This window comes from Martes martes (genome assembly GCF_963455335.1).
Source record: "Martes martes genome assembly, chromosome: 8".
In the NCBI taxonomy this organism is placed as follows: domain Eukaryota; kingdom Metazoa; phylum Chordata; class Mammalia; order Carnivora; family Mustelidae; genus Martes; species Martes martes.
The window spans coordinates 65056054-65069402 of record NC_137895.1 but is presented as its reverse complement, the minus strand read 5'-3'; the positions used below and the strand labels follow the sequence as shown (position 1 = coordinate 65069402).

General features: G+C 41.9%; 1 protein-coding gene across 1 annotated transcript in view; it reads right to left on the bottom strand.

The window, feature by feature from the left end:
* Positions 1-9826, bottom strand: part of OVCH1 (ovochymase 1) — a gene marked incomplete at both ends in the record, with an annotated part of 67465 nt that extends 57639 nt beyond the window's left edge. The window contains 9 exon segments of the mRNA XM_080810235.1: positions 1409-1553; positions 2729-2807; positions 4296-4421; positions 4425-4447; positions 4888-4983; positions 7998-8226; positions 8959-9042; positions 9321-9439; positions 9817-9826. Coding sequence (XP_080666361.1) covers positions 1409-1553; positions 2729-2807; positions 4296-4421; positions 4425-4447; positions 4888-4983; positions 7998-8226; positions 8959-9042; positions 9321-9439; positions 9817-9826 — 911 coding nt within the window.
* Between the last annotated feature and the right edge of the window lie 3523 nt (positions 9827-13349).

The following is a 13349-nucleotide window of genomic DNA, read 5'->3' as shown; positions in this document are numbered from 1 at the left end:
ACTACTTGTGTTGATGGTTCGTATTAGTGGATATCAGAAATATCCATCAGCAAATACTTCCCAACTAGAAAATATCAGATGAAATATATAGACTTTGGGATGCCTGGATGGCTCAGTCAGTTAAGCTGCTGCCTTCGGCTTGGGTCATGATCCCGGGGTCCTGGGATCGAGTCCCGCATTGGGCTCATTGTCTGGTGGGCTCCTCTGCCTGCCACTCTGCCTGCTTGTGCCCTCTCTCTCTGACAAGTGAATAAATAAAATCTTAAAAAAAAAAAGAAATATATAGACTTTTATGTTAATCAGTTTGAGAAATTTAGATACTAGATACAAATGCCAAAACATAGCCTCTTAAAGACCTGATTTGGGGGGAAACCCAAGAATCATTCCTACCTTGGATACCAATTACAAGAAAAGCTTCCCTCTTTGGAATGGGGGTAACGAATCTTGCCATTTCCTCCAAATAACACGGTTCCTTGAAATCTATAAGCTTTCAATGTGTAGAAAAAAGTTGATCACTTACCTCAAATATGAGCAGAATTTCAAGACATATGGTACACAGTCAGATTGAAGCTGTGTAATTTATATAATTTATATTTATGGGAACACATGTTTTTAGGCGTTATGACCCCAGACTTCACTGAGAAAATTTCTCTAAGTTCTTCATATTTAACATATCTTTATCCAGGTTTCAAAATCATGAGTCATATTGAGGCTTCAAATTTATTGTATGTGGAACTAATATGGTTTTTTCTTCCATATCTCACTAGGATATCCTGGGTTATAATAAAATACCTATGTAGAAAAATACTTAAGTAAAAGTACACAAATCTTAGCAATGACGTGGCAAGCCTCTATCATGTTCTCAGAAATTTCAGCTTCCAGGGTCACATTCTAATTACTGGAAACTAGAAAAAATAAGCAACTATGGGATGAGAAGCTTAGAAAGACGATGTTAAGGAAGTGTAATTTAAATAAATCATCACATTCTGCTATTCATTTGACTGTGGAATTAACTGTTACTGGCTGATATCATTGCCCTTTTAAAATATTGTTATCATTAACCTTTGTTCAGGGCTTGTTAATCTTTTTAACCTTCTCTTCCAGGTGATGAAAACTGAACAGAATTTCTACCAGGAGAGAATTTCCCTGTGCAGTTATGACAATGAACAGAGCACTTTCACTCTGATGCCCAAATGAGAGCCAGTGGTGAGCCTGCTCTAGTGGTGTTCAGCAGGACCAGTCACAGTGGTGCTTCTGGAATCATCGGAAAGGTAGCTGATCATGGATGACAGTGAGGGAGTGCTGGTGGGATGGAGAGAACATTGGGTTCTGACACTCTGGGTTCTGGCCTTGAAAAAATCTGGTTCTCGTACTCAGCTGCTTGTTCTTGTTAGTCATGTATCCTCACATCTCTATTCTATGGAGGCTGCCCCTGGGCATTCCTTGCATGGGTGTCGCCACTTTGTATGGCACACCTTCTGGTCCCTCAGGACTGAGCTCCTTAGAGCTCTCCTCGATGCTCAGGCAGCTCTTGGAGCTTATCCACACATTACCTTTGTCACATTGGTCAATTTACTCCTTTATCTTCCCAAATAGCAGGGAAGTTCCTTGAGGACAGGTTTGGCATCTCTTGACCTACATTTGTTTTTCTAATCTAGATTTTAGTGTTGCAAAACAAAAACAACTCTCCAAAGCCTCCCTTATTTTCTCCACTGTTGTCAAGTAAAATTAACAAAGGTGAATGGGAGAAAAGGGAAAGAAGTCATTTATTTTTAGTGTCCTAAACTAGACACAAATGTAGTGACCCGAAGGGGCACGTGCACCTGAATGCTTATAGCAGCAATGTTCACAATAGCCAAACTATGGAAAGAGCCAAGATGTCCATCAACAGATGAATGGATAAAGAAGATGTGGCATATATATATACAATGGATTGCGCTGCCATCAAAAAAACCAAACTCTTGCCATTTGCAACAACATGGATGGAACTAGAGGGTATTATGCTGAGCGAAATAAGTTCATCAGAGAAAGAATTATCATGTGATCTCACTGATATGAGGAATTTGAGAAACAAGACAGAGGATCATAGGGGAAGAGAGGAAAAATGAAACAAAATGAAACCAGAGAGAGAGACAAACCATAAGAGACTTTTAATCTCGGGAAACAAACTGAGGGTTGCTGAAGGGGAGGGGGTGGGAGGAATGGAATGGCTGGGTGATGGACATTGGGAAGGGTATGTGCTATGGTGAGGGAAAAAAAAAGATAAACTAATTTAGAGGAAAAGATATGTCAGCTGGATAAATGAAGAAAGAACCCATCCTCAATGGTTACTTTTTAAATCTTATGAATAAAGAAAAAAAAAGACCCATATCTCATGAAAATCTACATGAACATAAACTTGAAGATCCAGGTTATGTCCAAGTTGGGTTTAAATTATATTGAAAGTTACAAGTTCTCATGGATTTAGAGATTTAAGTTAATATATATTGGATTTGGAATTGAAAATCAGACATATTTGTGCTTTTAGAGCCTAGTTCTATTATACCTGCAACATACCAGAGTAACTACCCTTGATATAAGCATTTGATTTAGAATGGAAGGATGAATTCACAGAAATTACACCTACCTGTGAGTATGTTCTGACCATCAACTCAAACACCTTGGAGAAAATGCCCAGCGATGCCCTTCTATGGTTTTTTTCTTAAAGAAGTCCAATCTCTAGTCCAACCAGCTCTCCAAGAACTTATCCCAACAAGGACCCAGATTCCACTGTCTCTTCTACAAACAAATGGATTTCCAGAGTCTCCCTTTCATAGCACAGAGAAAGAAAAAACTTGAAAATATTCGCAAGTTAAAAATATTTTAGTAGGCCCACAAACAATAGTACTCATCTCAAAGAGAGAAGTAGTAGAGGCATAGATACCCACTGGTTACTGTCCATCAATGTTTTGTTTGTTTTTTTTTTTTTTTGGTCCACCTTTCTGTCTCTTCACCATTAGTTTCAAGGTACAGTCTTTTTGCCCAGATGTAACTTCCTTCCAATCAGTGTCTGCAATCTTGTCAAGCTACCATTTAACGTCTCTCTTGCCCCTACTTGATTTGGGAACAACCATGTACATTCCAAACCACTGGAAGGAGCAGAGGGAGTTTACAGAACAGTCTTTCACTCTAGTTTGTCACCTGGAATTGCTGGGAAAGACTGGGTCATATCCAAGCCTACAGCACCAGTGAACAGAATCCCCAAGTTCATGCAACTGCTGAAGGCTCTGAGAACAGAACAGAAGCCTAACTTTGTCCCAGGGGCTACATGTGAAGGGATGCTGGCTCTTGGACTAGAGGATAAAGAACCCATGATTTTAGGATCCTTTAATAATCCTTCAGAATCATGTGTTGCTTTGAGAACATGTGTCAATTCTGTATCCATTAAACCCTCTTCAAAAGGCACAGGATCGTTTGAGGGCTTAATCCAAAAAAAGACGGTCTCTCAGGGAAGCAGACAGGATAAAGCACCATTAAACTACTTGGGTTCCAATTCAGAAAGTGGCATAATTCTAAATTGCTGTCTCCTCCCTTCCAAACTCTTCCTGGTCCCTGTCCTGTTATAGCCTCCCACCTGCAACCCCTCTTCCCCAGAACAAAAGTCAAAATTTTTCCAAAAGATAATTTTAGGGAGCTTCCCATAGCAGTTCCAAGCTGCTTGCTCCTCCAGTTTTTTTTTTTTTTTATGTAGTTCCAACTAAATTGTCATCTCCATCTAAAACTTAAATGCCTGTCTTTCACCAATTAGTCTCCCTTTTCCCTCTCTGTCTTGTGAAGATCAGTCTTCTTGGTAAGTTGCTATGTCAGCCTTGGGAGGTCATTCATATGTTTTATCCAACCGTTACAATAGTTATGCCATCTTTGGTTAAATGTTGTGCAAACATTGCATTCTGCCTTTAAGGCTTAAAAAATCACGATGTTTATCAAAAGGTGGAATGAAAAATAATTCACAGATAGACCTAATTTTGCCAAAGTGCTCTTGTTTCCTTCCATTAGGTTGGAAATGTTGAAACCAACTCCCCTGCATTCCTTCCCTCCCTTTCTCCAAAAAGAAGGGTGGGGATAAGAATGGGCACGGAACAGGAAAGAATGCTCTCAGGCCGGGTCAAGTAAACTTTTTCAGTAGAAACATGGTAGAAAGATGAACAAAAAAAGAATTCTGAAGCAGTAATTCTGCAAAAGCAACTCATGGGGAAAGGCAGAATCCACTATTACCTACATGATACTGAATAACCAGGATGACTGATATATTTTACCTGGCAGGCATCCTTTTTCCCATCTGGACACCTGGCACACATCATTGTCCTTCCCAGAAGAGGAAAGTTCATTCGCTTGAGCACACTATTACACATTCTATCATCCATGAGGGGAAGTTCTACTTCTCATAGGATGTTTGAATATTCTGATGCTGTGGAGACAGTCTGATAAGTTAGACAACCATTGTCCTCACTGAAGTTTCCCCAAGAGAGAAACTTTTTCGTATTTTGTGAAATACTTTACCATAAAAAGAAAAAAGAAAAAAAGTCACAACATTAAAGACAAGTAAGTTTAACCATTGTTACTAATTCCTGATTATCCTTTTACTGTATTCTTCTTCGTTTGTCATAATTACTGCTGGTTTTCTTTTTGTGACACACTTAACCAAAATGGGCAGCAGAAGTTTTGTGTAGAGCCTTAAGTGTAGTCATTTTTATGGAGAAGACAACCAGAAATTCTCACTGGATCATAACTTGGGGAAAACAAAAGCAAAACAGGATAAATGGATTACTCATGGCCAATAAAATTCCTGCTTCTCATGGACAAAGAAACCTAGAAGAACTACTATTGTTTCCTTTTGTTGCCGCTTACTCTCTGAGATCTTGCACCAACCACTGATCATGCAAAGAATCCCTGTTTCAGATTTCTCATCTCTATGGGGAAGACAGATTGGCTGAACAGCAGTTCCTGGAAAAACAACAATAACAGAAAATAATAAGGCTCATAGATAGACAAGTCTTGAATATATTTGGAAAAGGGACATCCAGTTAATTTCATAGCTTCTGTACTCTCTCCCTAAATGTAATATTGACATATATATATATATATATTTTTTTTTTAAAGATTTTATTTATTTATTTGACAGAGCAGTAGAGAGCACAAGTAGGCAGAGCGGCGAACAGAGAGGGAGAAGCAGGCTTTCCACTGAGCAGGGAGCCTGATGAGGGACTCGATCCCAGGACGCTGGGATCATGACCTGAGCTGAAGGCAGAGGCTTAACTGACTGAGTCACCCAGGCGCCCCTGACATATATTAAAAAAAAAACAAACAAATAAAACACTTTCATATTTATAGAAATTTAGAAAAAATGCAGAAAAAGCAAAACAAGTAAGATCATAATCCAGTGTTATAGGTACCACTATGATCTTCCAAAACTACTAACATTTTAGGGTAGACCCTTGTTCTTAAAAGATAGTTTTCCCTCAGAGTAACTGAGTCCTACTATGTGGTAAGCCCTCTTCTAGACCTCAGTGAATGAGCAGAAAGATAAATCCCTTACATACAAGAGTGTGTGTTGGGGAAGTGGGCATGCAAACAATTAATAAAATTATTTATTTGGTGGTTAGGTACTATCACTCTGGAAAAATCAGAGTAGGGTAAATAAGTGCTGAAATCTGGAGATTAGGGGGGATGGCCTGGGAAATGTTATTTGAAATTGATAGTCATGGCAAGTTTCATTGTGCAGATGACATTTGAGTAAAGCCTTGAAAAGCCAAGGGAAGGAACCAAGCAGTTATCTGAGCAGAAAGCACTTGAAGAAGAAGGAAGAGAATGGAAAGTCCCCACAGTGGGGTCATGTCATATATGCTTGAGGAACAGTTGGCCAGAATGGCTAGAACACATTAAGCAAAAAAAAGTTTAGTGGGAAACACACACACAAACACACACACAACAGATCAGATGTAGAACCAGGAGGGCAGAGATGTCAACTGGTAAAGATATTGATTTCCATCTGAGTAGAACGAAGAACCACTGAAGGGTTTTGAACAGACTGACGTAACTCATATTTCAAAAAGTATCTGTCCGATTGTTGGGTTAGTAATAAACATTAGGTATGCAAAAGAGGAAGTTAAAGACAATTTAAGAGACTTCTAAAATTAAGCCAGGCAAGAAAGGACGGTAGCCTAGAACAGGTTGCTAAGAGTAGAGACGGTGAGACAGAAGCAACAGGACTTTTCTGGGAGAAAGAAGAATCAATGTGAGAGGAAGAGGAATCAAGACCCAGTGCAAAGTGTTTAGTTTGAACACCAGAAAAGATAGAATTTTCATTAGTCAAAATGGAAGGCTACGGGTAAAGGAGATTTAGGATGTAGGCGATAATCAAGATGCTGTTTTAACGATATTAAGTTTGAGATGCCTATTAGCCATCCAGGTGGATGACCAGTAGGCAGTTAGCTATACAACTACTAGTAATCCCAGCAGCATATGTAATCTAAAGGAACCTGGACTAGATAGACAACATTTGGGATAGTCTTCACACAGATGGTGTTTAAAGCCTTGATCCTGGATGAGGACACTAAAGGAGTGAGGACAGATAGAGAAAAGCACGCCAACAATAAGAGGTCACAGAGAAGAGGAGGTGTCATCATAGAAAACCAGTAAAGGGTGAAAAAAGAGGTAGAAGGCAAACCAAGGGACTCCAGGAACTCAAATGAAGAAAATGTTTCCAGGATGGTATGAGCAACTCTGTCAAAACTCCTTCAAGTAAGCTGAGGGTTGAGAATTTAACTTTGAATTTAACAACATGGAGGTCAGTGACTAAGACAAGAGCAAACTGGGGGGAGTAAGGGGCATGAGAGTCTGACTGACTCGGATGTCTAACAGATAGGTCAAACTTAATACATGTAATTATGAGAACTGAGGAGAGGAAATTAACCTCCCTACCATAAATGGAGCTTCATAGCTTTTCTATAAAGGGGAACAGAAAAATGGGGCAATAGTTTCTTTTGGTCAGAGGTAATGGGAATTCTAGCATTAAACTTGAATGAAGGCTTGCTCATGATTACGGAGCCAATAATCAAACAGGTAATTTTCCTTATTCCCTCACTTTATGTGACATATTTCCCCCTCTTTTTCCCCCAACCTTTCAAGCATTACCTGCCAGGAAGTCAGGAGTTACATGGGAGACTCCAACCAGAATCTCCCATCTCCCATCCCTCCTGCTATGCAGTCTCCTTGCTTGAGCAATTAAAGCTCTAGGTTCTTAAAGATCAATTCTATGACTCAAAGGCAATGGCTTGCTTCATTACCTGGTCAACGCCTCTAGATTTGTGCTCATTGTTTGGGGTCACTGAAAACTTTTCTTTTTTGCCTTTTTAAAAAACAGATTTTTAATATTCTTATCCAAAATGTTTAGATTACCTGTGCTGAGTGTCAGCTATCTAGTCCACAATAATGACAAAAAGAACTGAGAACACTTTCAAATGTCCCAAACTCCCTGGCTAGAGCTGAGTATAAGTAAGCCTAGAATGTAGCCCAGCTAAGACAAGAGAGTACTTAAAATACAGATTAAGCATACATAATTTGTGTCTGGGACCCATAGCCTGTACAGTGTTTTTTATAAGTTATAAACAAAATTTTAAAAAAGAATAAAACCTTTGGGGGGAAAAAAGGTGCCTGGTGGCTCAGTGGGTTAAACCTCTGCTCAGGTCATGATCTTAGGTCCTGGGATCGAGCCCTGCTTCAGGCTCTCTGCTCTGCAGGGAGTCTGCTTCCCTAGCTCTCTGCCTGCCTCTCTGCCTACTTGTGATCTCTCTGCCAAATAAATAAATAAAATCCTTTAAAAAATAAAATAAAAAGGAATAAAACTTAGCTATTCTAATATTAGTAGATCTATGCACAGAAATTAAAGTTAACTGGTACAGGATTAATAAAACACCGTTTTCTCCTACACTTTTTCATGTGCTAACTCCCCTACATACCAAACTCAACTTTGTGTTTTAGGTAGAGCAGTGCAATATCAGAACTCATATGTCCAAGTCTGTGGTACTCAAGATGGATAATAATTTTTGAGACAGGACTCTTCTGTTCGTGTACACCCTTCTGGGAGAGGCTGTGTTGCCCAGCAGTCACAGTCAGACTCTTAATTTGTTTCCTAAAACCGAAGAAAAATGTTTCAATAAACATAGCTGTTTCTCCAGGAACGACGGCCTTGGTTTCACATAATTAAATGAAAAGTGATTAGTGTACCTTTAAGCATTTCTAAGTCTTTAAAGGAGATGCACCTTTATTAATGATTACTTCCATCGTAATTGCCTATAAATTATAGGGATCTGCGAAAAGTCGTGATTTTCCATCAGAGTGTTTGCGATCTGTGAACCCTTTCCCTCACCATCAAACGTCTTTCTGCATAAAGTATTTAAGAATGGCCTCTTTTTCTTTTATACTTGTGTACATATGCTCTATCATTTTTAAAAAGATATGAAAATTGTTCCTAGAACTCTCATTATTATTAGTACTCTCAACCTAGCTAAGTATCAGTTATTTCCACAATATTTTTTCCCTCCTAATGACTGAAACTCAGATTATTAAAATTTTGGAACATCCATTAAACATTTGATGTCAATGTTTCATTAGGACAAGTAATCATCACCTCCACCTCACTACCAACTCCACAAATTATCGAGGCTAATCTGGGATCTTTGGGGACTCTGATTGGTAGAGTAAGAGGTACAGGAAATCTTAAGATAATCCTGATACAAGTTTCTGGGTATCAGGAAGGTCCATGAGTGGCTGGACCAAGTGGAAAAATTCAGACAGGGACTGAGATTGAACTTCCCATAGTATTTAGAGCTTCAAATCTCCCAGTCGTATAGCTAGCAATCGAGGTTTGATAAGTGGATAATAATAATGGAAATCCACAGCTTATGCACTGAGGCCAACCAGGCAGTGTGCTTTGGTAACAACCAGATCCTCCTGGATCAAGCTTCCTCCACAGAAGTGATGCTCACCTGATTTTAGGGAGACCTGCCCAAGAAGAAACACACAAACATAACTCATATAGGTCTCCCCATGGGTGTCCTCTCCCTTAGAAACACTTGAAATCAACTCTCCTTATGTAACATTGTTAAGTTACCGATATAATTGGTTAGGAAGAAATTTCCTATGAAGTAAACTTTCTGACAGAGAGGTTAAGCAGGGTAAGAGAAAAATTACATGTTTTAACAGCCTGGAGTTGTGATATTTGAAACAAGAAAAAAACGTAAGATTTCTCATTAAGAAATCAATGTTTTGGTTATACTGACCCACCACGGATGTCCGCCGACTGTTGAATTTCTCCCACCAGTAACTCTAGGGAAGAACCCAGTTTCCAAGACAGTTTCTGTACTTTTCACATCAACCGCACGGATCCCACACTTCGGTCCTGTGTGGCAGAGAGAGCGTGTGTGTGCGTGTGTGCACGTGCCTGTGTACACACACCCAGAGCACTTCAAGGAAGGATTCACTTGATCAAGATTCCACCTTCAGATTCTCCTGGCCTGGCACGAATGTTCTGATCTCACTCAGCAGCAGGATACCCCCTTCTTGTCTCAAGATACTCCTGAGACCATCCCACAATTACCCCTTGTTGACAGGAACTGGCTTCAGGACGCGCCCCTGCCCCGCGACAGTCGGAGCTGCCCTAGAAGACGTGGGGGGCGGGAGGAGCCAGCCGCGCCCCCCCCCCCAATCCGTTCCGGGCGTCCTCCGGGGCGGGCGGGGGAGGGGAGCCTTATAGAATTTAGGGTGTATTAAAGATACTGGCGAACATATGCTACTCCAGAAAAGAGATATACATTTGACCTTAAATTACTTCTCATTGGCTATTCTTCCGTGGAGAAGGCTCCTTAGCCGAAGTGCCTAAAGCCTTGAACTCCAGAATTTAAAGAACTTCCAGAAGAAACCCTGGCGCGGGCGCGTTTTTGAGAATTTCCGGGCCTGGACCAGCCCCTCACCCTTCCTTCTTCGGGGCTGAAGGAGTAAAGAAGCCTCCGTCGCCAGTACTCAGCCCCCGCCCGCAGCCTCGACGCCGGGGTCCGAGCTCACCGAGGCTTTGCGGGAGGCCCGCGGCGAGCAGGAGGCCAGACCCGGCCCGACGGGCGTCCGCACGCTCCGGGGCGCGGGGACTACACCGCTTCCTCCGCCGCAGCTGCAGACACCGCGCGGGGACAGCGAGCCCCGCGGCGCAGACCCTCCCGCCCGGAAGCGCCCGCCGCGCTCTCCGCTCCTGGGCCGGCGCCGAGGGGCCGCACCTGCCCGGCGCGGCTGGGCTCACAGCTGCGGCTGCCCTCCAGCACCCCTACCCTCCCGATCCTCCCGGTCGTCCCCGGGCCGCAGCCGCCCCTCGTCCCACCGCGCCGCGCCTCCACAGGTGTGCAGGGGGCTCCGCCGGGATCCCGGGAGCAAGGGGATCAGTGGCCTGGAACGCTCAGCACAGGCGAATTCTGTCTCAGCCCCGGCAGGGTGGCCTGAGCCAGAGTGAGGAAGCTGGTCACCCATCCAAGACAGGCAGGCCCCCTTCTGAAAAGATGAAGACTCATGGACGCTTATTGAGGAATTAATAGGACTGCCCCGCCTTGTGAAAAGCTTGTTGAAGCCCTTGGCATTCAAGAATATGCAGAGTGGCTGTGAAAGATCAGGTTTCCAGCTGCCATCCCCTTCCTGGGTGGTTGTTACTAGCGTCAGTGGAATGGGCCAAAGCGGTAGGCTCCATCATGTAAGATTATTAAAAAGAATTCATTGGTAAGATTGATATGTCAGCATATTTTTTTTAGAAGCATTATTTTGTCGTAAGATAACTTGAGGTTGGGAGAGGAAGAAAGCCAGAATTTATAATGGGTTTGTGTTGTATCAAAAAATTAGGGCAAAGCTCAGTGGATATTCTATATCTAACAAAGGGAGACACCAATCTCCCAGACCCAGTTGTCTTACTTCTATGTAAGATAGAAATAAAAGCTCCTTAACGAAGGTGGGAAGTATACAAATTAGGGAGACAGGCAGGCGGTGGACAGATGGACAGGAAAGCATAAGACAGTCAAGGTGGAGGGAATGCAGGTACAGAAACAGGCAGGTGAGAATCAGCTGGGGGCAATGACCCTAAAACTGCAGAAGGGAACAGGAGAGAGATCAAGGGGCCCCTTTCAGTGAAAAGCTTGAAGAATCCAATTGGCACTGAAACCAGAAACAGTCTCAAATCTTACATGAACATGAAAGGTGTTTCTCTGATTTTTATGTCCCATCTAACATCAAGAAGCTCTAGAGGGTCACTGTCCAATTATAGTGGACACTAGCCCTACGTGGTTATTTAAGTTAGTATTAACTACAGTAAGAGCATTAGTTCCTCAGACACACCAGCTCCATTTCAAGGGCTCAATAGCCACCAGTGCCTAGTGGAGAGCGTACAGACACTGCCATCATCACAAATAGTTCTATTGGGCAGAACTGTTCTTGAGAATAGCAAGCACCACTTTATTTATTTAAGTAAGGACATCTTGCAAAAGTTTAAGCAGAGGACTCTTCTAGCTAGGGTGTCTAGGGGACACTGGGAGGGGGCTTGGTAAGGTAAGCAGCCTTTCTGTACCTCCAGGCTTGAGCACTGCAAAGGGAATCCCCAGCTATGGTGGCTGGCTGACCTGGGGTACTCACCACCCGACCTTTAAATTTTGTTTTCACTCTGGTGATGGTACTCACCACCCCACCTTTAAATTTTGTTTTCACTCTGGTGATCTTACAAGGAATACCATAACCTTCCCTTGCCCCAGGGGCAAACTACTCTCCAATAAAAGCTCAGACCCTCCAGATAGACCCAAATACCTACTTCTTCTTCTTCTATACAATGTTTTGTGTAAACAAATTTTTCCATCCCTGCTAAACTACTGGTCTGAACTCTAGAACCCTCTCCAAAGTCCCACAAGGCCCAAGATTCAGCACTAGGGGGATTCTTGGTGACCTTGGAAACCGAAGTTTCATTTGCTTATTTGTTGCAGGGACAGAATACTATGAAGCAGAGGGAATGTGAAAGGTGGAGGAAGAAAAAAAGGTGAAGACAATTCACTCAAATAGCTCAGCTGAGAAGGAACAAAGAGACGTGGTAGCGGTTAGAGATGAAAAGAAATACAGGAAGGGCTTACATTTTTCTTTCCCAAATGATTTTGATGGTGGTTACCTGTATACATGTTTTAAAATAGAACAGAATTCACGTGAGCCCGTAGAAGGAAGAAGTTAAAGATGAAAAAGGGAGGTAAAGGGATGGAATGAAACTTCACAAGAGGCAAAATCCAAAGCCTAGGTCCCTTTTCCACTGTAGTAACAGGGGAGGGAAGAATTGGGTACAGGGAAGTTTGTAGACAGAGTGCAGGGTATTGAGAGAATATGTTTTCTACCTTTTACTTACTCTCTGCAGAGAGGTTGAAGGCATCTACTCAGCAAGATGAGAGGAAGAGATCAGGAGCACGTAAGGACTGAAACAGTCACTGCAGGTATGGGAAAGAGAGCAGACAAGAAACACACAAAACAATGCAATGCAATGAATGAATATGAGAAGGAAGATTTCTTTCTTTTAAAGCAGACACCAGCTAGTGACATGGGTTTCAATGGGTACTAATTGCTGAACACTTGAGAAATTGAAACAGACATAATTATTTTCATTATATTTTATATAAAATACACATTTACATAAATTTCATTTTGGAAAGACCTAAGCAGAGCATACATAATCAGACTTAAATGGGAAAAATACTTTATGGGAAATATACTTCTAGCTGGCACAAGAAAAGTAACAAAATGTACATTTATATATAACTGATCAAAGTAGGAAATAAAAAACATGAACAAAGAACACAATGCAAGTCATTTTCTCCCTGATAAAAGGAGGGATCCGCGTGAGTCACCAAGTCAGATGCTTACCACATTATAAAAGCAAGCCATGGCTTCTACAGATTATTTTAATTCCTTTGGAGGAAATCTTTAAAAATATTTCCCCGACACATAATAAAATGACCAATTTTTATGTGTATAGACTGCAAAATAAGAATATCTCTGTCATATGAAAGCACTTGGACAGTGCACTCACTCTTATGGTTGTGTGTGTGTGTTGTGGCGGTGATCATCTTAATTTCTCAAATGAAGGGCAACACTAATCAGTTATCTCTTCAGAGGTAGAGGGCTTTCAGTCTGGTTTCAGGAGACACACAGAGCTGGCTAGTTTCACAGAACTAACCAGTCACTCCCTGGGTGACAGACATGGCTGAGAGGCTTGGTGACCTGCCCAGGGTGGGGCAGCTCCTCTGCAGCCG